Raw genomic sequence first — 27,731 nt, 5'->3', positions numbered from 1 at the left:
ATAGGGTACAACTATCAGGAAAGACTGAACAGGCCGGGGCTCTTTTCTCCGGAAAAGAAAAGACTGAGAGGTGGCCTGATAGTGGTCTTTAAGATTATGAAGGGGTTCAATAGGGTAGACATAGAGAGGATGTTTCCACTTGTGGGGAGTCCAAAACTAGGAGTTATTAATTTAAGATAGTCACTAATTATTCCAATGAGGAAGTCAGGAGAAATGTCTTTACTCAGAGAGTGGTGAGAATGTGGAACTTGCTACCACCTGGAATGGCCTGTTTCTGTGCTGTAAAATTCTATGTAATACATAATTCACCTCCACTACACCATGTGTCAGCAAGTTCCACATTCTCACCATTCTCCGGATAAAGAAGTTCCTCCTGAATTCCTTATTGAATTTATTCGTAACTATCTTATATTCATGGCCCCTAGTTTTGGACTCCCCCACAAGTAGAAACACCTTCTCTATGTCTACCCTATCAAACCCCTTCATAATTATAAAGACCTCTATCAGGTCACCCCTTGTGCATTGAGTGGTGCTGGAGTTTTGCTAAGTGGGAGAAAAATCATTTAAGTGTATTTTGTGAATTTTAGTGTGTTAAGAAGTCAATTATTTGAAGTAAGTTTAATTTTTTAAGGGTTTTTTAAACTCTTGGGCAGTTTAAGCCGGAAGTAGAATCCGGGTATAAAAGGGGAGGGGCTAGTGCAGTGCACGGAGTGCCTTGTGCATTGAGTGGTGCTGGAGTTTAGCTAAGTGGGAGAGTTCGGATAAGTGGGAGGTGAGGGTCTGTTTTTTGCTCTGTTTTGTTCCCCACTCCCAGGCTTGGACAACACTGCAGAGGCGGAGCAGCGAGACGAGTCAACCAAACAGGCCCCACAGACAGTATTCAAGGAGGAGGTTGGTGATCAGCTGGTTGGTTGGTTTTCTTCCTTCTCTTCTCTTTTATACCTTTAAGTTGGTAAGTCCTTTGAATAGTGGTGTGACATTATCATCTATATCCGGGCAGGGTCTTCATAACTAATAATAAGAAATTGAATTAATTATATAGAATGGAGCAGGTGATGTGTTACTGTTGCGAGATGTGGGAGCCGGTGGTCCCCATTGAGGCTCACGGTGATTACATCTGCGACAAGTGTTTGCTGCTAGAGGAACTCAAGTTCCATGTTATGGAGCTTGAGACCGAGCTTCAGACACTGCGACACATCAGGGAGGGGGAGAAGTTCCTGGACTCTATGTTTCAGGAGATGGTCACACCTATGAAGTTAATTACTGCAGATGTAGTCCGTGGTCAGGGACAGGACGGTGTGACTACGAGTGAGGAAGGTACAGGGATCCAGGATGTAGTGTTGAAGGAGACGCAGCCCTTGTTCTTGTCCAACAGGATCGAGGTTCTTGCTCCCTGTGAGGCCGGGAGCGGGGACTGCAGGGAGGATGAGCAACCTGGCCACAGCACCGTGGTACAGGGGGCCATTCAAGTGGAGGGAGTAAAAAGAAATGTTGTAGTGGTAGGGGACAGTATCATTAGGGGGATAGATAGGGTTCTCTGCAGTCAAGAGCGGGAGTCCCGAAGGCTGTGTTGCCTGCCCGGTGCGAGGGTTAAGGACATCTTTTCTGGGCTGGAAAGAAACTTGGAGTGGGAGGGGGAGGATCCAGTTGTCGTGGTCCATGTTGGTACAAACGACGTAGATAGGACAAGGAAGACGGTTCTGTTAAAGGAGTATGAGCAGCTAGGGGTCAAATTAAAAAACAGAACCTCAAGGGTAATAATCTCTGGGTTATTGCCTGAGCCACGAGCGAATATGGCTAGGATAAATAAAATTAAAGAGTTAAATGCGTGGCTCAAAGACTGGTGTGGGAGAAATGGGTTTTGCTTCTTGGGACACTGGCACCAATACTGGGACAGGAGGGAGCTGTTCCGTTGGGACGGACTCCACTTGGCCAGTGCTGGGACTAGAGTCCCGGTGAATCATATAACTAGGGCTGTAGAGAGGGCTTTAAACTAATTAGTGGGGGGGAGGTTTCTAGAGAGCAAATAATAGAAATGACAACAGAGAAGGTCATAGACTTAGGTAGCAGTGGGGGAATTAAAAAACAGAATGTGTCAGGAAGGGACAGAAGGTATGGAGCAAAAAGTACTAAAAAGGGAAAAAACAGGAACTAAGTGTTACAAAACATATTTGAAAGTTCTTTATCTGAATGCACGTAGCATTCGTAACAAAATGAATGAGTTAACGGCACAAATAACGACATATGGGTATGATCTTGTGGCCATTACAGAAACATGGCTGTAGGGTGACCATGACTGGGAATTAAACATACCAGGTTATTTAACAATCAGGAAGGACAGGCAGGAAGGGAGAGGAGGTGGGGTGGCTATGTTAATAAAGGAAGGAATCACTATAATACAGAGAAATGATATTGGGTCAAAGGAGCAGGATAGTGAAACAGTTTGGGTGGAGATAAGGAATAATAAGGGGAAAAAAACACTAGTGGGTGTAGTCTATAGGCCTCCGAACAGTTGCAACTCTGTTGGACGGAGTATTAATCAGGAAATAGTTGAGGCTTGTAATAAGGGAACAGCTATAATTATGGGGGATTTTAATTATCATATTAACTGGACAAATCAAATTGGGCAGAGCAGCCTTGAGGATGAGTTCATTGAGTGTATTAGGGATGGGTTTCTTGAGCAGTATGTAACTGAACCGACCAGGGGGCAAGCAACCTTAGATTTGGTCCTGTGTAATGAGACAGGATTAATTAAAAATGTCCTAGTAAAGGATCCCCTTGGAATGAGTGACCATAACATGGTTGAGTTCCATATTCAATTAGAGGGTGAGAAGGTTGGATCTCAAACAAGCGTGCTGAGCTTGAATAAAGGAGACTATGAAGGTATGAGAGCGGAATTGATTAGAGTGGACTGGGAAAATAGATTAAAGGGTAAGACGGTACATGATCAGTGGTGTACATTTAAGGAGTTATTTTACAACTTCCAAAAAATATATATTCCACTGAGGAAAAAAGGGTGTAAAAGAAAAGATAGCCATCCGTGGCTAAGTAAAGTAATTAAGGATAGTATCCGACTAAAAACAAGGGCATATAAGGTAGCCAAATCTAGTGGGAGGATGGAAGATTGGGAAGTCTTTAAAAGACAGCAAAAAATAACTAAAAGATTGATTAAGAAAGGGAAGATAGATTATGAAAGTAAATCAGCAAAAAATATAAAAACAGACAGTAAAAGTTTCTATAGTTATATAAAAAGAAAAAGGGTGGCTAAAGTAAATGTTGGTCCCTTAGAGGATGAGACCGGGAAATTAATGGTGGGAAACATGGAGATGGCAAAAACACTGAACAATTATTTTGTATCAGTCTTTACAGTAGAGGACACTAAGAATATCCCAACACTGGACAAACAGGGGGCTCTAGGGGAGGAGGAACTAAATACGATTAAAATCACTAAGGAAGTGGTACTTGGTAAAATAATGGGACTCAAGGCGGATAATTCCCCTGGACCTGATGGCTTGCATCCTAGGGTCTTGAGGGAAGTAGCGGTAGGGATTGTGAATGCATTGGTAATAATTTTCCAAAACTCACTGGACTCAGCAAAGGTCCCGGCAGATTGGAAAACTGCTAATGTAACACCCTTATTTAAAAAGGGTAGTAGGCAGAAGGCTGGAAACTATAGACCTGTTAGCCTAACATCTGTGGTTGGTAAAATGTTAGAGTCCATTATTAAGGAGACAGTAATGGGACATTTGGATAATCATAATTTAATAGGACAAACTCAGCATGGTTTCATGAAGGGGAAGTCATGTTTGACAAATTTGCTGGAGTTCTTTGAGGAAGTAACATACAGGGTGGATAAAGGGGAACCAGTGGACGTAGTGTATTTAGACTTCCAAAAGGCATTTGACAAGGAGCCACACAAAAGATTATTGCTCAAGATAAAAAATCACGGGATTGGGGGTAATATTCTGGCGTGGGTGGAGGATTGGCTCTCTAACAGAAAGCAGAGAGTTGGGATAAATGGTTCGTTCTCAGATTGGCAACCAGTAACTAGTGGTGTTCCGCAGGGGCCAGTGCTGGGTCCCCAACTCTTTACAATCTATATTAACGATTTGGAGGAGGGGACCGAGTGTAACATATCAAAGTTTGCAGATGATACAAAGATGGGACGGAAGGTAGTGTGAGGAGGACATAAAAAACCTGCAAAGGGACATAGACAGGCTAAGTAAGTGGGCAGAGATTTGGCAGATGGAATACAATACTGGACAGTGTGAGGTTATGCACTTTGGCAGGAAAAATCATAGAGCAAGTTATTATCTTAATGGCAAGAAACTGGAAAGTACTGTAGTACAAAGGGATCTGGGGGTCCTGGTGCACGAAACTCAAAAAGTTAGTATGCAGGCGCAGCAAGTGATCAAGAAGGCCAATGGAATGTTGGCTTTTATTGCTAGGGGGATGGAATATAAAAACAGGGAGGTATTGCTGCAGTTGTACAAGGTATTGGTGAGACCGCACCTGGAATACTGCATACAGTTTTGGTGTCCATACTTAAGAAAAGACATACTTGCTCTCGAGTCAGTACAAAGAAGGTTCACTCGGTTAATCCCGGGGATGAGGGGGTGGTCATATGAGGAGAGGTTGAGTAGATTGGGACTCTACTCATTGGAGTTCAGAAGAATGACAGGCGATCTTATTGAAACATATAAGATTGTGAAGGGGCTTGATCGGGTGGATGCGGTGAGGATGTTCCCAATGATGGGTGAAACTAGAACTAGGGGGCATAATCTTAAAATAAGGGGCTGCTCTTTCAAAACTGAGATGAGGAGAAACTTCTTCACTCAGAGGGTGGTAGGTTTGTGGAATTTGCTGCCCCAGAAAGCTGTGGAAGCTACATCACTAAATAAATTTAAAACAGAAATAGATAGTTTCCTAGAAGTAAAGGGAATTAAGGGTTACGGGGAGCGGGCAGGAAATTGGACATGAGTCTAGGTTCGGAATGGTCATGGCCCTGTGGGTAGTGGAGTGGGCCCAGGGGCCGTGTAGCCTGGTTCTGCTCCTACTGTGTTCTAATTCTGTGTTAGATTTCAGGAGATGGTTTTATTCCTGTTCCTGGCTGGGGTGGAGATCGCCTTTACAAAAGGTAAGTACTGTAGAAAATATAGGGACAGAGTGATCTCCTGGAAGAATTTCGATCGCCTAGATGGATCGGAGAGGAATTTCCCAGATTTTTTTCTCCCAAATTGGCCATTGGGTCTTTATCTGGTTTTTCGCCTCTCCCGGGAGATCACATGGGTTCGGGTGGATGCACAGTGATAGAAGATTTGAGGTTAGGATCAGATCAGCCATGATCTTATTGAATGGTGGAGCAGGCTCGAGGGGCCGATTGGCCTACTCCTGCTCCTATTTCTTATGTTCTTATGTAAAAGAACCGCAGCCTGTTCAAGCCTTTCCTGATAGTTTTACCCTCTCAGTTCTGGTAGCAGCCTTGTAAATCTGCTTTGTGTCTTCTCCAATATCCTTTCTCGGAAACAGTAACGGCATCACTCTTGAAGATGAATGTGTCCATACGCCAAATTGAATTACCTGCTAGGCTGCCGGGCCTCTGTAGGGTAGAGCGTTCGTACAGCTCCTGCGGGTGCTTTCCATATGGATCAGACGCGTGGCCAAGGCGTTTGGTGGGCGAAAGCGTAGCATAGCTGGGCTGGGCCGAGCTGGCCTGGAGCGCGGGCGAGGTCGCGGTGTTGGCCGGGGGCGAGGGGGAGAGGGTGGCCGAGGACACCACGATGTTGACCGGCGAGCTGGTGCTGTAAGACTTGGAGAGTCGGCTGGGCGAGGCTGTCTGCTTGGGGGAGGCAAGCCGCTGGGCGCTATAGGCGCCGCTCTCTGCGGCTGAGCCTGCCCGCTGGAGCTTGGGTGGCGAGCCTGTCCGCTGGAGGGACATGGGCGAGCTCACTCTCTGAGCGGGCAGCGTGGTGCTGACGTAGTAGACTGAAGACGGATGCTGAGGGTCGGGCAAGCGGAACGCACTCCCATGGCTGGGCACGAAGGCCTCCCTTGACTGCGATGCAGAGTGGGACGGGGAGCACTCAGATCCCGAAGTACGACTGCTGTCGCCAACCCGGTTGACCTGCAAGAGGGTGGGGTGGGGGGAGTGGGGGCGGAGAAGGGAAAAGACAGATAAAATTAATTTTAAAAGGCAAATTGGGTCAAAGTTCCACCAACAACAACAACTTGCATTTATATAGCGCCTTTAACATAGTAAAACGTCCCAAGGAGCTTCAAAGGAGGGTAATCAAGCAGAAATTTGACACCGAGCCTTGTGAGAAGATATTAGGACAGATGATCAAAAGCTTGGTCAAAGAGGTAGGTTTTAAGGAGCATCTTAAAGGATGAGAGAGATTTAGGGAGGGAATTCCAGAGCTTAGGGCTTAGACAGCTGAAGACACGACCAACAACCGTGGAGCGATGAAAATCAGGCATACGCAAGAGGCCAGAATTTGAGGAGGGCAGAGTTCTCGGAGGGTTGTAGGGCTGGAGGATAGTACAAAGAAATGGAAGGGCAAGGCCATGGAGAGATTTGAACACAAGGATGAGAACTGTAAATTTGAGGCGTTGCTGGACCGGAATCCAATGTAGGTCAGTGAGACAGTGAATGGGACTTAATGCAAGTTAGGCTATGGGCAGCAGAGTTTTGGATGAGCTGAAGTTTGTGGAGGATTTTTAACGTAGTAAAATGTCCCAAGGTGCTTCATAGGAGAGCAATCAGACAAAAGTTGACACCGAGCCATATAAAGAGCTATTAGGATAGGTGGCCAAAAGCTTGGGTCAACGAGACAGGTTTCAAGGAGCATCTTAAAAGGAGGAGAGAGAGGTGGAGAGGTTTATGGCGGGAGTTCTACAACTTAGGGCCTCGACAGCAGAAGGCACGGGCGCCAATGGTGGGTCAAAGGAAGCGGGGGGTGAACATGAGGACAAAGTTGAAGGAACGCAGAGTTCTCGGAGGGTAGTAGGGCCGGAGGAGGTAAGTACCTGGCAAATAGAAATTGTGCTAACATTTCTGTATGGGAAAAGCAAGAGCGCTCCTTCGACCCCTTCTGCTGTCTGTGGGAGAGTTATCCAGTCTCCAACCACAATGCTACGTGCGCAAACGTTTTGTTGCCTGGTGTGCTGAAGTTTTGGCTGGCCTTCTAGAAATTTCAATCACATTCTGGGCCCTGTGTTGCGGAGTCTCCCCTTGGGGTCAGTCGAAAAATAGAATACATAACTGTTCTCAGTGCATGCTGATATACATCAGCCAATCCTAAGGCCAAGCCAACCCTCCAGGATTGCCCCTGGCATCTCCAGGAATTAAAAATTGATCACCTGGACTCTGCTGCAAAGAACCAGGTAGAAAAAAGTTTTTTTTCATTTTTCTTTGACTGTTTTTGTTTATTACAGTAGTTCTAAAAATATTGGAGATGGGTAAAAAAAAAGGCTGTTTGACTGGGCAGGACAGTTAGAGGCGGGAGGCCATATGATGAAACTTCTAGGAATACGTCCAGCCAGAGTTAGCAATCCTACATCCTCTGCCACTACGAATCGAAGAACATTAAATACCCTTTTAATTACTACACCGGGCTTACACAGCAGTAAGTGCAACTGCCTCAGTTGTCTGCCGTGGCTCAGTGGGTAGCACTCTCGCCTAAGTCAGAAGGTCATGGGTTCAAGTCCCACTCCAGAGACTTGAGCACATAATCCAGGCTGACACTCTAGTGCAGGACTGAGGGGTACCTGCACTGTCGGAGGTGCTGTCTTTTTGGACATTAAAGATCCCACGGCACTATTTCGAAGAAGAGCAGGGGAGTTCTCCCTGGTGTCCAGGCCAATACTTATTCCTCAACCAACATCACTCAAAAAACAGAGTATCTATCATTTATCTCATTGCTGTTTGTGGGAGCTTGCTGTGCGCAAATTGGCTGCCGCATTTCCTACACTGCAACAGTGACTATACTTCCAAAGTGCTTTGGAATTTCCTGAGGTTGTGAAAGACGCTGTATAAATGTAAGTTCTTTCTTTCCCCTACGTTTTCTTTTGAAGTGCACATTAATCTTAGAGAATTATATGATGTACCTGACTATAGTTATGAACGCCGACTCCTGCTCCAATCTGACCACTGGAGGTCCTCCCAGAGAGCTGCGATGTGGTCGAGTCGCCTCGGGAGAGGGTCTGGTTGCTATGGTAACTGCCCGAGTACTGGTAGGACCCTTCCGGGTTGGCATTGATCTGTGAGGCACTCTGGGAGAGAAGACTGGGCCCTGCACAAAGCGTCATTTGAGAGCAGTCAGAGGACTTGTCAGCGAAGCAGAAAAGACATTAATTACTTAATAAGGCTTTTGCCAATCCAATATAATTTGAGGCTCGCGGCCTTCCAGAATGTGACTATAGCACTCACCTGCGTGAGTGAGACTGATAGTTAGCAACTCGTTCAACTAACCGAACAGTAATAAGGTAGATATTAAATTTAATGAGTCTCACTTTCAGTTGAAGAGTATTCGTGATGGTCCAGTATTCCCGACTCTTGCAGGGATCTCAGGCAGGAGTCCACCAGCTCCAAGCCGCTGGCGATTTCATCGTCCGCACCTTTCTGTGCGTCTGAGGTACGCATACACATGGTTCCAAAGAGAGAGAGAGAGAGAACGGCGAAGCTATTAAAATCCCCTTGGCCTAATCGAGGAGCAAGACCGACACTCTGAGGCGATAAGGAAGCCGAGAGAATTCCTCCTTTTGTCTCCTCGAAATTAACATTGCACTTAACCCTCCGATCACAATCTAAAAATAAACGGCACCCTGGCACAACATCAATTGGCACCGGTGCCCAATTAGCGCCAGTTTTTCAGTGGCGACTCGAAAAGCTGCCAATGGAAGAGGCCCAGTACAAGAGGCTGAAGCCTCCAGCTTCCCTTGCACTGCATGCAAACAATCTCCTTTATTAGCACTAAGCTAACCTTGGATAGCCAATCTGCACTTAAGTATCAAGGAATGCCAACCAACATTTCTCTGCTTGCAATCATCCTCCGTTAAGGGGGAGGGAGCCAGGCAGACTTTCAGCATTTAACCCCTTCAGGAGAAGAACTTTTAAAACAAAAGAGAGAGATTTTACCTTGTATGTGCCAGCGAAAGGAATCCTCTGTCGAACTGTAAGAATAAAAGTAAAAAATATATATAAATCAGGGCGGGGCGAAAAGGCTAATTCCTTTATTATAAATAGCACGACCATCTCACGGATATAGTACAACAACAACTTGCATTTAAATACCGCTGTTAACGCAGTAAAACGTCCCAAGGCGCTGCACAGGAGCGTGATCAGACACCGAGCCATATAAGGAGATATTAGGACATGTTTTAAGGAGTGTTTTACGTAAAATTACATAGAATATACAGCACAGAAACAGGCCATTCAGCGCAACTAGTCTGTGCTGGTGTTTATGCTCCACACGAGCCTCCTCCCATTCCATCTGCCTCATCTCAGCCTTTCAGCATATCATTCTATTCCTTTTTCTCTCGTGTACTCATCTAGTTTCCTTTTGAAAGCATCTAAGCTATTTGCCTCAACCACTTCCTGTGGCAGAGAATTCCACATTCTAATATAATATAATAATAATCAACTTTGTTGTCATTGTTAGTGCACAAGCGCAGTACAATCTGATTAAAGACATTTCTCCTTATTTCGCTATTGGATTTATTAAGATTGATTGATGTGCGATTCCAGTCTACAGAAAACTTCATCGACTAAACCAAAGTTCTGTATTTTGTTTGACCTCTTATTTAGGGGTCAGGTGTAGTTCAGTTGGTAGTACTCTCGCCTCTGAGTCAGGAGGTCGTGGGATCAAGCCCCACTCCAGGGACTTGAGGACTTAATCCAAGCTGACATTCCCAGTGCAGTGCTAAGGGAGGTGCCGTTTTCAGATCAGATGTTAAGCTGAGGCCCCGTCTGCCCTCTCAGGTGGACGGAGAAGTTCCCATGGCACTCACTTGAAGAACAGCCAGTGAGTTCCCTGATTGGACATATTCCTGGAAGTTTTCCTGCCTCCAACCACCCTGCCTGGTCAGACAGGCTTTTTTCGCCCATCCCATCACCAATATTTTTATAACTAATAAAAGAAATGTTAAACAAATTATATTTTTACATTTTTTTTTGAACGCCCATATGATTTTTCGCCTGGGTTGCTCGTAGCAGTGTCCAGGAGATTAATCTTCAATTCCTGGAGACACCAGGACACTCCTGAAGGGTTGGCAACTCCACCTGTACCGTTCCTTTTGTGCTTCGATTGGGAACACACGCACTCCCGGCCCGTGATACCTGCATCCATTATGGACTGAGAGTGTGCAATTTACTGATACACGCACCCAGCATGTACCAGGAGTAGCATAGTGGAACCAGAAGCAAAGAGTTGGAATAAACGGGTCTTTTTCCGAGTGGCAGGCAGTGACTAGTGGGGTACCGCAGGGATCGGTCCTTGGACCCCAGCTATTCACAATATATATAAATGATCTAGACGAGGGAACTAGATGTAATATCTCCAAGTTTGCAGACGACACAAAGCTGGGTGGGCATGTGTGCTGTGAGGAGGATGCCGAGGAACTCCAGTATGATTTGGACAGGTTGGGTGATTGGGCAGAAGCATGGCAGATGCAGTATAATGTGGATAAATGCGAGGTTATCCACTTTGGTGGCAAAAACAGGAAGGTAGATTATCTGAACGGCAATAGATTGGGAGAAGGGGAAGTGCAACGAGACCTGGGTGTCCTTGTGCACCAGTCGTTGAAGGTAAGCATGCAGGTGCAGCAGGCGGTTAAGAAGGCAAATGGTATGCTGGCCTTCATAGCGAGAGGGTTCAAGTACAGGAACAAGGATGTCTTGCTGCAGTTGTACAGGGACTTGGTGAGACCGCATCTGGAGTATTGTGTGCAGTTTTGGTCGCCTTATCTGAGGAAGGATGTTCTTGCCATAGAGGGAGTGCAGCGAAGATTCACCAGACTGATACCTGGGATGGCAGGAATGACGTATGAGGAGAGATTGGGTCGATTGGGCTTATACTCGCTGGAGTTTAGAAGAATGAGAGGGGATCTCATTGAAACTTATAAAATTCTAACAGGACTAGACAGACTAGATGCAGGAAGGATGTTCCTGATGGCCGGGGAATCCAGAACCAGGGGTCACAGTCTAAGGATAAGGGGTAAGCCATTTAGGACAGAGATGAGGAGGAATTTCTTCCCAGAGTTGTCCCTTTTCTGCATGGCCAGTATCCCTTACAGCTCCTTAAATGTAGACTGTCTTCAGCAGTTGTGAATTACAAGGGGGTAAATATTTGTCTTCAATAGAAAGAAAACCAGGTGGATTCTACAGCTGGCAGGTGACTCATTCCACCAGTTTACCACCGCTAACCCCCTCCCACCCCCCCGACTCTTACACTCATGAAACCAACTCAACAGTGCACCTGCGCCAGTGCATCCCTCCATATTTCCTCATTGTGAACTTGACGCATTTATATTGTAGCAATGTTGGGAATTGTCTCACTGGCTTTCTTGGACATACAATCTGTAACTCTATCCTTTTGAGGTCAATCAAATGATCTCTTTTAGAGACCCTGGCAATTCTACAGTGCATTCCCCCATTTTGTGCTTTCATCCCATCAATCTGTGTTGGATTTGAAGCCATGTGCTCGCCCTAGGTACAGTCCTAAACGAGTGCCCGATGCTGCAGTTATCCTGGCTACTAAATGCCCAACAGAGATACAGTGCCCAGCACTTATAGCGGGCGCGTCCATGCTAATGCAATTCGCCCACTATACACGATGGATGGTGAAGCCATCTGAATGAAGCTGCCCGATGTCTCCACTTTCAGCTGACTGAAGCTCCTTGAAGACCTGACTTTGCCTGAAATCAGTGGAGCTTTTACATTGGTAAGTACTGAACTGCAAAAAATAGTCGGCGGGTTTAATACATTTTAAACGGTGCCTTTGTAACCGACTCCAATGGTGATGGCAAATGATTGGCGTCATTTGCCCAGTATAGGTAGATGCCCGTGATAAGCATGGACGGGCTAAGTGGCGGGGACTGTAAGGATAAATTGCTTCTCTGTGCCTTATCTGTTTAACCAAGTCGCACTTTTAAGCCTTCAAGGAGATCAGTGATAAGCTCACAACCTGAATAGAGAAACTACAGACAGATCAGTAATCATACTGGATTGAATGCAACTGAAACTTGTGTCAAATCTTGAACTTTCACAATCAGTACTGTAGAAATAGTAGACACATGGTGCGAAGTTAAAATCTCTGCAGTATCACCAACCACAAAAGCTATTCACTAGCATTATCTAAGCGGCAGATTTTGTCAAGTCATCTGACAATTGATATTGATTTTTGATGGGGAAAGTGAAAATTCATATTCCAAGGCTGCATCTGTTTACATATAAGGTGAATTGTCTGAGGAACTGAAATGGTACCTTAATAACAAGTACACATCAATATGGATACTCATTCAGCTCACGGTACCCACTAAATCCTACAAGATCAGGCTGGTGAATGGGAACAGACACACAGTACATCGTCTTGCTAAAGAAAAGATGATGCACCATTGAAAGTTGATGATAATCAGGACACGTTGCCCAATTCTCATATTGTCACATCTAGTTTTTAAAATCTACGGATTAAAAGCTCAGGAAGAATCTCAGTCTCTCTTGAGTCGTATGAGCAACATGTTGACAATAAGAAACTTTATACTTGGCTGTGACTGAGTAACCATGAAAAACTGGCCTGAGCTGAACAATTTGCCCTATAAACCAATGTCTTTGAAATAGAAAAACAAAGCACTGCAGATGCTGGAAATCTGAAATAAAAACAGGAAATACTCAGCAGCACAGGCAGCATGTGATAGGGTGGAAGGCAGGAGAGACTAAATGACAAAAGGGATGATGGTGCAAGGCAAAAGGAGATGATAATGGGACAAGTAAAGAAACAAAAGATGGGTCTAGAAGAGGTGTAAAACCCCCTGCCCTCCCCATTTCCCAGCCTCTGTACTTGCTTAAAACCTGTTACATCGCTAACCTTTTCCAGTTCTGACGAAAGGTCATTGACCTGAAACGTTAACTTTGTCTCTCTCAACAGATGCTGCCTGACCTGCTGAGTATTTTCAGCATTTTCTGTTTTTGAAATAGAACTCAAACTAAGCAGATTTTGAACAATTTGCTGAGCGAACCTTTTGACCGACTGTGGAAAATTTACACGTTTATATTGAACTAGCTGAAGTGCCCGGCGGTGCCGAGGGATTTTTGAGGGCATGTTGTTGTTGGAAGAGCGAGAGAGAGAGCGCGCGACTGGGGGGAAGAGAGCGTGCGACTGGGGGGGAAGAGAGCGAGCGACTGGGGGGGAGAGAGCGAGCGACTGGGGGGGAGAGAGCGAGCGACTGGGAGGGAGAGAGAGCGCGACTGGGGGGGAAGAGAGGGCGCGGCTGCGGGGAGGGGAAGGGGGAGGGGAGGAGGGGGAGGAAGGGGAGGGGGAGGGGGAGGAAGGGGGGAGGGGAGGGAGGGGAGGAAGGGGGGAGGGAGGGGAGGAGAGGGGAGGGGGAGGGGGGGAGAGGGGAGGGGAGGGGGAGAGGGGAGGGGGAGGGGGAGGGGGAGCGGGGAGGGGTGGGGGAGGTGGGGGAAGGAGGGGGGAGCCAGCAGACCCTCTCCCCTCTGCCGGCGATAGCTCCGCTGAGCTCCGTGCCGCCCCACGCACTGACATGCCGAGCGTAGCGCCCCGGTGAGCCCGAGCCCCGCCCTCCCGAGGCCGGGCCGAGGCGGCTTGAGACGGCCGATTGCGGCTGGCCGGGCCCGGTTGCCTTGGTAACCCTCCTCCCCTCTCCACCTCACGATCTCCGGGACCGGGCCTGGGCCTGAGCGGCTTGAGACGGCCGATTGCAGCTGGCCGGGCCCGGTTGCCTTGGTAACCCTCCTCCCCTCTCCGCCTCACGATCGCCGGGACCGGGCCTGGGCCTGAGCGGCTTGAGACGGCCGATTGCGGCTGGTGAGCCCGGTTGCCAGGGTAACCCTCTCCGCTCCCCCTCCCCTCCCGAGCCCCGCCCCCCCCCGCTAACCTGCTCGCTTCCCTCTGGCCGCGCTCTGTGTGGAGGTGTGCGTGCGCCGTGCAGCGCGAGCGTGAGGAGCTTGCAGTGAGCCCAGCCAGCCTTTACCAAGATGGCTGGCCACTGGTTCGGAATCGGGCCCAGCGGGATGGCCGGTGCGTAGCTCGGGCGTGGCTGGGCAACAGACGCCCAGGCTTCGAGGCCTGCCTGCAAAAACGGTGAAAGGTAGGAAAATTATAGAGGTTAGAAAAAAGATTTACAAATGAATTAACTTTTTTTAAAAACAAAATGTGTTTTAAAAGCAACTTTTTTTTTGGTGGAAATGTAGATTTGAAAAGAAACACGCAGAAAGCAGGCAAAAGAAATGAAAAGTTTGGAATCAAGATGGCGGCGACTCACCTCGGTTCAGAACGATAAGGCCCGCCCACGCACGCACCGATTGGTCGCCCGTCAGGTCACTGAAGCGTAGGATTGGTCAATCGTCCCGTCACTCGACTCTAGGAGGGGCCCGCCCGCACGTGCCAGGAACCCGCCCCCGCCATGCAGCGATTGGTCGACCGTCGGGTCGCTCGACCGTACGATTAGTCGACCTCGACGTCACTCAATGCTAATGAGCAGATAATGAGCGGAATTTTGAACGTTTTTTGGATACCGCAGGCGCAATTTTTGTCTCACCGAAACGTAAATATGCTTACAACCGTTCTGGAATCGTAAGCTTTCTTTTGATGTAACACACGTGTAGGTACGCTCTGTAACTTTTGATTGTATAGCCGGACAGAGAGACAGAAAGAGAGACATAGAGAGACAGAGAGACATATATAGATGCTCACACACTAAGTTACGGTAGCACAGTGGTTATGTTACTGGTAATCCAGAGACATGAGTTCAAATCTCATCATGGCAGCTGGGGGAATTTAAATACATTTGGAATTAAAAAGCTAGTATCAGTAATGGTGAAACTACTGGATTGTCAGGAAAAACCCAACCGGTTCACTAATGTCCTTTCGGGAAGGAAATCTGCCGTCCTTACCCAGTCTGGCCTATTTGTTAATCCAGACCCTCTGAAATGGCCTTGCTAGGCCAGTCAGTTGTAACAAACCGGTACAACAAAGTCAGCATGGTGGGAGTACCTTCACCACGCGGACTGCAGCGGTTCAATTAGACGGCTCACCATCACCAGCGACGCCCACATCCCATGAACGAATAAAAGAAAAACTAAGTGTGTGCAAACATTGTAGAGATGCTCGAAGGGGCTGTAAAACAATTAGGAACAGGAGTAGGCCATTCAGCTCCTCGAACCTATTCTGCCATTCAATTAGATCATGGCTGATCTGTGCCTCAACTCCATTCACCTGCCTTGATACCATTACCCAACAAAAATCTTTCAATCTCAATAGTTGTTACATAATCTGCCATGGAGACACAGGCTGTGAATTTTGACCTAATGTTTGTGAATCTCGGAGTCAGAGTTTATCTAGATGCTTCCCCGCAGAGAGGGAGATAAAATTAGTGGGACGATTCCCTTTCGCTATGTGTAGCAATGTCATAGATTTGGGAAGATTTCCTTTGGTTAATACTTAATTGTCCCTTAACATTAAATTTGGCTTGGACACAGTTTCCGCTCCCACTACTAGTGTGCATGCATCTGAACCTGTGCCTGATGTTACACTAATGAGCTAACCTTGGGAGAATTGGGTATAACCAGACCACTTCCATCTGGCAGAAGCTACATCAAGAAAAAGGCTATTTCACCACACAACCCAAAGAAGTGGCAAATGATACGTAACTGGGTAAAATGATAGTAAAAAAAAAAAATCAGATGGTGAACAATTGTTTAATGCATTTCCCCATTTGTTGAGATGGGCGGCATCAGGTCTATGGGGTTGAATATGCACCATCAAGCATCCTCAGGAAAGGTATAACAGGTTAATTAGAAAGTAGTCTCTATGAGTTTGTGTTTTAAAGTATTAAGATGTATGGGATTAGGAGTTGGTTGAGGCATTAGCCTCCGTTAGTGTTCCTTACCCCCAGAGGAGCACTCAACAGGATTTGCGTTAAAGGATAGTAAGTGGATTGTCAGTCCACTTGCTTCCAGCTGGCAGTTCCATTCGGTCCACGAAGGATGAGCCTGCAGCAACCTGCCTTGAACATTAGCGGATATCTTTATGAAATGGCCAGGAGCTCGGAGGGGAGACTTAATACTACAGAGTCCGCTTGTGGTGCATGGAGAACCAAAGCTGATCCCACATCATTTCGCAAGGTCAACTCAACTGAATATCATGACAGTCCCTGCACAGATTGGCTGATACACAGGGAGAGAACTGGGGTCAATGGTTTGACATTTCCTGTGAGAGAATATACTAAAGGACTGCTGCGTGCTCCTTTAACACTCTCCATATTGTTAGGAGTAAACTTTTTTCCATTGAAATTGACTATGGAAGCAAGAACATAGGAATTGCTAGACGAAAAAAGTCCATGGTCCACCCAGATCACCTTCTATTATCCTGGTAGTCGCATGATACAACGATAATGGCGTTATTGACGATATCATGGCAATCAATCTCTTATCAATTAGTCTACGACAGACCCAAACATGAGGATGAGGAGCAGGACTGCTCCCTTTTAGGTTGCAGCCGTGGAAGATGGTCCTTTAAAGGAGGGAGGTCCTGTTCAGTGTTGATAGGCAGCCTCATTTACTACATTACAACAGTGGCTACACTTCAAACGTACTTCATTGGCTGTAAAGCGTTTTGGGACGTCCGGTGGTCGTGAAAGGCGCCATACAAACGCAAGACTTTTTTTTCTCATAATAAGTTGAATGTGCCCAATGCCTGGCTGGGGTAGACAGGGTGAGTTAATGCTGTTTCACACATACATGGGTCACGGCAAAATATGAGGAAGGGCTTTACAGGACTCAGGAAGGTTGGGAAAGTAAGTGCATTCGCACTTTGCTTACTTTTGGTAAATAGGTGTACGATGAGTGCCAACAACAGTTCATTCTAATCCGGATACACCATTACAGAGGCGATTTGCTCAGTACTTAAGCAACCATTCACCTGGGCGACAGATGCATGTGTATCCATGGGCGACATTACATACAGAAATACATTTGTAATGCTGTATGTAAATCTTGCGAACTATGACAACCAATCTCGCTGCAACACAAACTATCAGCATGCTGCATGTCCATGGATTCACACAAGGTGTGGGGCTGGACACAATCCATGTTGTATCGACTTCAAGGAAAAGGCTTCAAATAACCAGTGTGTGCAGATGCAGAATAGAGGAAAACATTCCAAAATGTACCCATTGACCCATTATGAGGAGAGGGCCCTAACATTTCTGGAGAAAGTGGGTAGGGAGAGATTGGAGCCCTTGCACCCAAGCTCATGGCTAGCACCATCCTTTGATGTTTGCTATCCTGCTATGTGAGCTTTTCTCTCACTAACAGCATTGTATATTATGTCTTTCAGTTGGTCCAATGGGCACCCATTAGGAGGAGCCTGCTGAAGTGATTGTCTTATCCCTAGCATTTCACAGCATCCCACACTTCAACAGTGAAAATTGGCATTTCAAATCCCTCCATAGCCTCACCCCTCCCCATCACCATAACCTCTTCCAGCCCTACAACCCTCCGAGATCTCCGTGCACCTCCAATTCTGGCCTCTTGCGCTTCCCCGATTTTCATCGTTGCACCACTGGTGGTCGTGTCTTCGATTCCTAGTTCTGGAATTCCCTCCCTAAACCTCTCTGCCTCTCTCTCATTTTAAGACGCTCCTTAAAAACGACCTCTTTCCTATCCTAGTATCTCATGTGGCTTGGTGTCAATTTTTTTTTTTGATAACGCTCCCGTGAAGCGTCTTGGGGCATTTTACTATGTTAAAGGCGCTATATAAAAGCAAATTGTTGTAGAAGGGAGCACTCGGTGAATCACAGAACATGAATGAGCAAGGGCAAGTAGCAATGGCACAGAGGGGCCAGCACTTGGACTGCCAGCTCCAGTGTTCCTTCAGACGCTGAGCCCTGGGATTCAGATCTGACATGGCCTACAGAGTTAGATATTTGGGCATCAACGTTTCATGGTGTAATTTCAGAGTGTGCTAAACTCTGGCAAAGGTTGTAGGTGAGTTTGGATGAGACCATTACCCACATCTGACTGTAGACCAGCTGTTCATTCCAGGGCGTACTGCAGTGGGACTCACATTGACCAAGATCCTTAGTGCAGGTTTAAACACAATGAGCAATGGGCGTTCTAAAGGGGAAACACATCTCCCTTAATTCGACCTCCAGAACAAACGGATATAGTTGTATACCCAGCAGGAGGCCCATGCTCAGAATTGTGGCAGTCCATATTACATTGCAGTTGGCAACCATCCACAGAAGAGTCCAACTTGAAAATGGACGTAAAGGCCACAAGATAAGCCAAAAATTAACAAAGAGGAACTACTACAGACACAAACATCATGCAATAATCGCACTACCCTTTAAGAAAGCAAGCCCCACAAAAGCAACGTGGGCCTTCAAGACAGTGGCCATTTTATATACAGCATGAAGTAAAGGACATCAGCATATTTCTGGCTCTGATGACACATTATAGGGGACATAGCTCATTATTTAAAAGCCTTAATGAGGGGAGTACACATGCATACCCTCTGCTTCCATGTCACTGCCTGGCTGCACAATGGCATGTTCAAGGCATTGGGCAAAAAAAAAAGGCCGAAGGCCTCTATACCCAGTAACATGGAGCCTGCTCACTCTACTACATGTTGCAGAATCGAACCCTATAAAATGTGGTTAACCACAGCAATGGCAATAAATCTAGCACATAAAATTAAATCGAAGGTGTCCCTGGCAGTGGCAAAGTCTGATCAGCGCATTGACACAATTTTTAATCAGACAGCTGTAGGTTGAAGTCCCATGGCTGTCTGCTGCAGTTGGACTGAGTTCTCAGCCAGGCAGTTAGTCACAGCATCAAGGCATGGACCTCCAGCCAACTGCTTATGAAGGCCCATTATCAACAGTCAAGGAGAAGACCGCCATCTGGCCCATCCTGTCCATTCGGCTAATGGATGGTGCTGCAGAGGGAAAAGCCTCGCTAATGATGGGAGAGAAAGTCATGGGCAGAAATTTCCTCTGTGTGCACTAGTGTAGCAAAATTGGGTTTATAAGGAACAAGTTTCTGATTAAGCTGCAAAGCAAACCTTCACCTCATATCTATTGGAGCCCTAGAACCATACAACACAGGAGGCCATTCGGCCCATCGTGCCTGTGATGGCTCTTTGAAAGAGCGATCCAATTAGTCCCACTCCCTTGCTCTTTTTCCACAGTTCTGCAAATTTCTCCTTTTCAAGCAAATATCCAATTCCCTTTTGAAAGTTGCTATTAAATCTGCTTTGATCACTAATTCAGGCAGTGCATTCTAGATCATCATAACTTGCTGCCTAAAAAAATGTCTCCTCATCTCCCCTCCGGTTCTTTTGTTAATTATCTTAATGTCCTCTGGTTACCAATCCTCCTGCCAGTGAAAACAGTTTCTCCTTATTTACTCGATCAAAACCCTTCAGGATTTTGAACACCTCTATCAAATCTCCCCTTAACCATCTCTGCTCTCAGGGAAAAAATTCCCAGCTTTACATAGTATTTACAGCACAGAAGCAGGCCATTCGGCCCAATTGTTTATGCTCCACACAAGCCTCCTCCCACCCTTCTTCATCTAACCCCATTAACATATCCTTCTATTCCTTTCTCCCTCAGGTGTTTATCTAGCTGCCCCTTAAATCTATCTATGCTAGTTGTCCTACTCACTGTGTAGCTGCTCTAGTCTCTCCACATAACTGAAGTCCCTGTTTAAATTTGAACTGAATTTTGCCTTCTTAGCTTAATAAATTCCCTAATTATTTCAATTTCTTTGGAAAAAAAAAATCAAAGCCATCAAACTTTACAGCCCACCTCCAATCGAAATTAGCCTGATCTTACAGGGGCCAATGGTTGATTGACTGTGAATTCATGAAAATGAGTTCATCACTGCTGCAAAAGAGAGATAGGACCTCTTTTCCACAGAAAGAGTCGCAGCCAGTGAGAACAAAGAAATCAAAATGTTAATAAAGTTCCAGATTTTTGAACATGCAGGTGCGGATGTCATTTAAAAAAAATAACTCAGGAAATAAGTTTTCACCTTGAGCAGAGAATCCCATTTATCCTGGCTGGATCTGAACTGTGATTGATACGGTAGATTTATCAAGCGAAAGGTCAATTCCGTAAAAGTAACCAAGGTAACGGGATACAAATTAATCAAATTTAAAACCTTGCCAACATTTAGCGGGCCCACTTTTTACAAAAACCCAATTCATTCTCCAAGCAAAATGGCAATGGTTTAAAGGAGCTGAAAGCACTAATGCAGCTGAGCGTATAATGACCGCCATACATGACTTGACACAATTCTCCCAGAATATAATTAGACTTTTTCCCATTATTCTTCATAGCTTCCCCTTGCACCTTCCCTTTAAGTCTTCCATTATTTATTTCTGTTTTCCTACGCAGAGCTGTGAATGAAAATGTACCAAGAATAGTACAGAAACACTGAAAGGTCCCATGACGTTATTGCTAAAGAAATACAATCGTTCAAGAGATTACGACCAGCTGATACTGTCTGAATGGCACATGGCAACTCAAAGAGCTAGCTGAGATTCTGGAAGGTTTTCACAATTTTTTTTTCCATGAAAAACAGGAGGTGCTCAAGACCTGGGATTATTAGTTTCGAATAAAGTGGGCTGTAAAAGCAGAAAGAATTAATCCCTGCAGGCCATTTGGGTTTCTCTTGGCTTTTTGATTGGACTGGGTCAACCAGCAATGGAAAGCAGCAATGCCATGGAAATATCGTCACCTCCAATTTGTACACCACCCTGACTTGGACATATATCATTTTCCATTGTCATTGCTGGGTCAAAATCCTGGAATTTCCTAAATAACACCCACTGCGGGAGCACTGTCACCACAAGGACAGCAGCAGTTCTGGAAGGAGGCCCACCGCCCTCGTTTCAAAGGATGGGCAACTTATGCGGCCCTTGACAGTGTTGCCCAAGGACAGATTTTTTAAAAAAGGTTCTCGTCCAAGCCCTCGGAGTGGGAGCGAATTAAACATGCAAAACCCGCACTTCTGGTTCCTGACTACCCACCAGCAATGCTACAGAAACCTGATAGTTTGAATAATAAGCAGAGAGTAAGTTCGTTCTAAAAAGCTTCAACTGTCAACCATTACTGGTTAGAAACATGTCATTAATCTCTAAGGCACTGTTTTAAATTCACCGTCTTTGAGAAGTACTGTGGTAGCTTTGCAGCAAATACAGAAACCTGTCAACCTTCCCAATACTTCAATTATGGCAAAGTGCACACATTAGCTGTTCCAGTCCTATAAATGCTTCAAAATTCGAAAGGGTATGACAAATCTTCTGCGTATCCCTTTTCCACAAAGCAGGGTTGTCCGAGACCTTGCACCCATCGGAAAGTCTCCACCTGTGATTTTACTGATGTGTGCTGGCAATGTATCTGAGGTATCTAACCAGGTGCGAGGACTTGCAAGTCTCCCTAACATTTGCATGTTGAATTGTCATTGGCCCGCAGGCATCTGTAAGGAATAACTATTATATTCACATGTGATCACATGCTGAGTTGTCATTGGCCTGCAGGCATCTGTAAGGACTGCTATTGTTTTGGAAGACCCCGGGTCCGGACTCCATCTTGTCCACATGGTGCTGTACTGCTGTGAGTCAGATCAGACCCGATGCTTCATTAAAAGAGTTTAAATAGTAATACTCCGTTGTCCTGCAATTTATTTTTTTTGTACAAAGTGTGCAAAACAAGACCCCTGTCACCTGAGAACACTCGTTCAAAGCTATGTAAAGAAATTCAGTATCGGAAGGGTTAAGTTCAGGCTCCAAAATCCAGCTTTTATCAAGTGTCCCATAGAATGGAAACTTTTTCATCAAAAATGTATGCTCATAAAAAAGTAACCAAGTTAACATGGCAATCGGGGTTAAGTACAGAGCAATACGGCTTCCTTTTACTCTCCAGGTATAGTGCACTGAAATGTCACAGTGGAAGCGTATTTACACCTCCAAAAAATGGTGTGGCATAGGTCCTGTGCAGATCTTTTTAGGCCAAGTCATGTGCTGGATTCGCAGAGTCACATGATAATTATCCTTTCGCCGTGGATACAGAGGTTCACGTGTACATCTTTCTCAGCAGCTGGCCAGCCGAAGCAACATCCCCACGGGAGGCCATTTACAACACGATGATGTGACACCTTGCCCGTCTTGATGCACAGTTATTGGAGGAAATGCTGATTTAGCTATCGCGCCCATGCCCCAAACTGCACAAGAGGTGGGTGCAGCTCTCATGTTTCCTTGTGGGGCTACTACAATGGGAGTCACAAGTGATATGTATGGTACTTGCATATTGTTAACTGAACACTAGATGGGAGTAAGCACATTGTAGCATTTACACTTCTCTTGTATTCCTTTGTCTTTCTTTAATGGATACAATGGCGTTGGGGGTGATACAATGGGGTGGGTGGGGTTGGGGGTGGTACAATGGGGTGGGTGGGGTTGGGGGGCGATACAATGGGGTGGGTGGGGTTGGGGGGTGATACAATGGGGTGGGTGGGGTTGGGGGTGATTCAATGGGGTGGGTGGGGTTGGGGTGGTACAATGGGGTGGGTGGGGTTGGGGGTGGTACAATGGGGTGGGTGGGGTTGGGGGGTGATACAATGGGGTGGGTGGGGTTGGGGGTGATTCAATGGGGTGGGTGGGGTTGGGGGTGGTACAATGGGGTGGGTGGGGTTGGGGGGTGATACAATGGGGTGGGTGGGGTTGGGGGTGATACAATGGGGTGGGTGGGGTTGGGGTGGTACAATGGGGTGGGTGGGGTTGGGGGTGGTACAATGGGGTGGGTGGGGTTGGGGGTGGTACAATGGGGTGGGTGGGGTTGGGGGTGATACAATGGGGTTGGTGGGGTTGGGGGTGGTACAATGGGGTGGGTGGGGTTAGGGGTGATACAATGGGGTGGGTGGGGTTGGGGGGTGATACAATGGGGTGGGTGGGGTTGGGGGGTGATACAATGGGGTGGGTGGGGTTGGGGGTGGTACAATGGGGTGGGTGGGGTTGGGGGTGGTACAATGGGGTGGGTGGGGTTGGGGGTGATACAATGGGGTGGGTGGGGTTAGGGGTGATACAATGGGGTGGGTGGGGTTGGGGGTGGTACAATGGGGTTGGGGGGTAATACAGTGGGGTCAGAAGTGATACAGTGGAGTTGGAGGTGATACAATGTGGTCAGGGGTAATACAGTGGGGTCGGGGGGTGATACAGTAGGGTCGGAAGTGATACAGTGGAGTTGGAGGTGATACAGTGGGGTCAGGGGTAATACAGTAGAGTCAGGGTGATACAATGGGGTCAGGGGTAATACAGTAGAGTCGGGGTGATACAGTGGGGTCAGGGGTGATACAATGTGGTCAGGGGTAATACAGTGGGGTCGGGGGGTGATACAGTAGGGTCGGAAGTGATACAGTGGAGTTGGAGGTGATAGTGGGGTCAGGGGTAATACAGTAGAGTCAGGGTGATACAATGGGGTCAGGGGTAATACAGTAGAGTCGGGGTGATACAATGTGGTCAGGGGTAATACAGTGGGGTCGGGGGGTGATACAATGGGGTCGGAAGTGATAGTGGGGTCGGGGTGATACAGTAGGGTCGAGGTGATATATTGGGGTGTTGCAGGAGACTTTAGTGTTTTTGATGACTTGGCAATTAGATCACTGCCAATTATTTCACACAAAATTGAGCACATACTGAGGCTTTATTTCCTTGCAAACAGCGAATAATTCCTCAGCAATTTCCCAGTATTATCCTGGGAATGTCGGTAATTCTTTGCAGTGATATTTCCTATGATATGGTGCATTTCACACGTGAATCTCTTCAGGCAATATTAGACACACAGATTAGAGCATTACTGCATCCAGCACAAAGCTGGACTGTAGAGGCTCGAGGAAGGAGGCTTCCTCATTAACATTTATAGGTATCTTCATTTTGTTAAGACTACTGGAGTATAAACTGAGCAATTCACTGCCAGCTTACTTCAGTGCAGTAAACCGTTCTAAATCAGTCGCAGCTCTTTGTAGTATTTTTTAAAACCAGATTTCCCAAGCGTGGATATTTGCAACCCAGACTCTTCCAATTTGCCATTTTTTTTCATCTGCTGTGTTTATGTCTACAATAACAGTGCCAAGAACTGCAGTACTACACTGTCAGGTTTTTAAACTAAGGTCCTTGGACCTGAAGGTTATCAGATTTATATATTTTTCAATATTGCTTGACAATACTACCTCTTCCTATAGATACTGACATATTCGTTCGTGGTAACTGAGGAACGGATGCCTCTTTTTAGAAGCTGCCAGAGAGCTTGCCAATATTTGCAATGGTCTCCCACAAGTTGAGAAGTTTGAAAATGTCAGCTGTCCAGTGCAGACCTCATTCATTACACTAAACAGAGACTAAAATCGAACATAATCAAATACACTCTCAGAGGGAGGGTTTTCTTGGGTAGAAGAGTTTAGAAAGGACATTATTTTGGTAAGATTTCTTGCAACCCTAATTTTTAGGATATTTTTGAACTGAAATGAACATTTAAGTGAACAAACAAGCTAACACTAAGGCCGGAATTTTTACCTTTGCGTCGGGTTGGGTGCATGCAGGCGGCGTAGCAGTTCGGGAACGCGATGTTCTGAGCAAGGCGCTGCTCAGAGCGACTTTCACTTAATGGCCCCAATTGAAAGACTTATGCGTGTTTCCCGGCCCTATTAAATGGTGTGGGTCTGATGACATCATCAATGACTCGTTTCCAGCATCCATATTTAAAGCAGCCTTGGACACAACTCACTTGAATGTTGCCAGAGGAGGGTGGAACGTGACAAAGAAAGCCCACAGTATTGCTATAACTTTGGAAGGATGGATAGCCAAAGTCAGAGGGCTGCACCGTGCTTCTCTGATTCATCACTGCATACTCTGGGGGAGGCTGTCAGAGCACGCAGGGAAGTCCTCTTCTCTGCTGATAGGCAAAGGAGACCAGAGCCTTGCTGAATAAAGCTGAGGAGGTCAGCAGCAGGGATGTGGTCAGCAGGACCTGGATACAGTGTAGGAAACACTTCAATGATCTCATGAGGTCAGGAAAGGTGAGTGCAATGCCACACTCATCCTCATCCTGAAGTGCCTGTCAACACATCCTATTACTCTGTCTTCACAAGCCTACTCCTGCACATCATTCCTCACACGAACATACCTTGCACGTCCACCCATCTCTATCTCTCTATCTACATACTCACATCACCATCTGACTAACCATCCCTCACACTCACCCTTATCCTTTATTTTTATTCGTTCCTGGGATGTGGACATTGCTGGCAAGGCCAGCATTTATTGCCCATCCCTAGTTGACCTTGAGAAGATGGTGGTGAGCCGCCTTCTTGAACCGCTGCAGTCCGTGTGGTGAAGGTACTCCCACAGTGCTGTTAGGGAGGGAGTTCCAGGATTTTGACCCAGCGACGATGAAAGAACGGCGATATACTTCCAAGTCAGGATGGTGTGTAACTTGGAGGTGGTGGTGTTCCCATGCACCTGCTGCCCTTGTCCTTCTAGGTGGTAGAGGTTGCGGGTTTGGGAGGTGCTGCCGAAGGAGCCCTGACGAGATGCTGCACTGCACCTTTGTAGATGGTACACACTGCAGCCATGGTACGCCGGTGGTGGAGGGAGTGAATGTTTAAGGTAGTGGATGAGGTGCCAATCAAGCGGGCTGCTTTGTCTTGGATGGTGTCGAGCTTCTTAAGTGTTGTTGGAGCTGCATCCAGGCAAGTGGAGAGTATTCCATCACACTCCTGACTTGTGCCTTGTAGATGGTGGAAAGGCTTTGGGGAGTCAAGAGGTGAGACACTCGCCGCAGAATATCTAGCCTCTGACCTGCTCTTGTTACCACAATATTTATGTAGCTGATCCAGTTAAGTTTCTGGTCAAGGGTGACCCCCAGGATGTTGATGGTGGGGGATTCGCTGATGGTAATGCTGTTGAATGTCAAGGGGCGGTGGTTAGACGCTCGCTTGTTGGAGATAGTCATTGCCTGGCACTTGTGTGGCGCGAATGTTACCTGCCATATATCAGCCCAAGCCTGAATGTCATCCAGGTCTTGCTGCATGCAGGCATGGACTGCTTCATTATCTGAGGAGTTGCGAATGGCACTGAACACTGTGCAGTCATCAGCGAACATCCTCACTTCTGACCTTATGATGGAGGGAAGGTCATTGATGAAGCAGCTGAAGATGGTTGGGCCTAGGACATTGCCCTGATGAATTTCTGCAGCGATGTCCTGAGGCTGTGATGATTGACCTCCAACCACCACAACCATCTTCCTTTGTGCTAGGTATGACTCCAGCTAGTGGAGAGTTCCCCCCCCCCCCGATTCCCATTGACTTCAATTTTACCAGGGCTCCTTGATGCCACACTCGGTCAAATGCTGCCTTGATGCAATCATAGCAAGTAACACCACAGAAGCAGGCCATTTGGCATTGGCAGCCCACTCCCTCATACTCACCCTCTACAGAAGTAACCCATCCATTCCTTACATCACTCTCACCCAAACTTCTCTTCTTTCCCTCCTTGCAGGAGGAGAGCCCACAACAACAGAGAGAGGGGGAAAACCGGAGGTGGCCCTCCAGTAATTGCACATCTTACAGCAGCAGAGGAGGCGGCTCTGGAAATTTCAGGAGACACTGGTGGTGGGAGACGGAGAGATCGGGACATCCCAGCAACCTGGTGACAGAATTACATCTCATAAAGCCACATGGCAAATAACAGTCACTCATATGGTGACTGATGTCATTAGCCAGTGAAATGTCATCGTGTGCATAATGGTAACGTCGCCCATTCTTATTAGAACACTTCTAAGTCATCTCTTTACTCTCCCACAGGTCCATCAACTGCTCCCCCCCCCCACCGCAGTGTCCAGCCGGAGGAGGAAGACGACTCCTCAGAGGAACCTCCAGTCTCTGAGGGTGCACGCGCACCCAGCACCAGCGCAGATACTCACACTCTGGTGGGTCCTTTGCACCATAGAGTAGAGTTGTCACCTGGTGTCTCACACTTCACAAGTGAGCAAGAGCAGGTGGTGTTGACAGGGACAGCAGTGGAGACTCCTCGCCAGAGGGTGCTGGACGCTCCTAGCTCTGCTGAGCTGCATGCAGACATTGAGCCTCGGGGGCCATCGAGAAAGAGGGGCAGCAACAATTGCATGAGGCTCTGGCAGCTTTTGCAGCCATGATGTCTGCAAATGTTCAGAGAATGGAGGAGTCCATCTCCAACATGAGCACCACCATGTTGCAGGCGATGGTGTCAATGTGCTCCACCATGGAAAGGATGGCCACCTGCATGGAGCAACAAATGCATCACTCACATGAGCACTTGCTAGCTGTGGGCAACAGATGGCAGGCACTCACAGACTTCCTCTCAAGGAGGGATATAAACGTAGACTTGGGCCTTCATCGCCCCACTGTTGTGCAGCAAGGTGCTCGCCAGCTCCTTGTTAGCAGGGAAGCGCGG

General features: G+C 46.8%; 1 protein-coding gene across 5 annotated transcripts in view; it reads right to left on the bottom strand.

Annotated features, from left to right (window-relative positions):
• The window catches only part of LOC147117753 (catenin delta-2-like), a 1,234,825-nt gene that overhangs the window by 387,601 nt on the left and 819,493 nt on the right, over nucleotides 1-27,731 (bottom strand). For all 5 annotated transcript variants that reach the window (XM_085988992.1, XM_085988995.1, XM_085988993.1 and 2 more), the window contains 4 exons: nucleotides 9,137-9,171; nucleotides 8,512-8,628; nucleotides 8,107-8,291; nucleotides 5,581-6,124 (listed from right to left, as the gene is read on the bottom strand). In XM_085988992.1, the coding sequence (XP_085845118.1) occupies nucleotides 5,581-6,124; nucleotides 8,107-8,291; nucleotides 8,512-8,628; nucleotides 9,137-9,171 (881 nt within the window). The remainder of the gene's footprint in view (nucleotides 1-5,580; nucleotides 6,125-8,106; nucleotides 8,292-8,511; nucleotides 8,629-9,136; nucleotides 9,172-27,731) is intronic.

The sequence above is a fragment of the Somniosus microcephalus genome, chromosome 5, assembly GCF_052327205.1.
Source record: "Somniosus microcephalus isolate GS21.2 chromosome 5, FLI_Smic_1.0, whole genome shotgun sequence".
Classification (NCBI taxonomy): Eukaryota; Metazoa; Chordata; class Chondrichthyes; order Squaliformes; family Somniosidae; genus Somniosus; species Somniosus microcephalus.
This window is presented reverse-complemented; position numbering and strand designations above follow the sequence as displayed.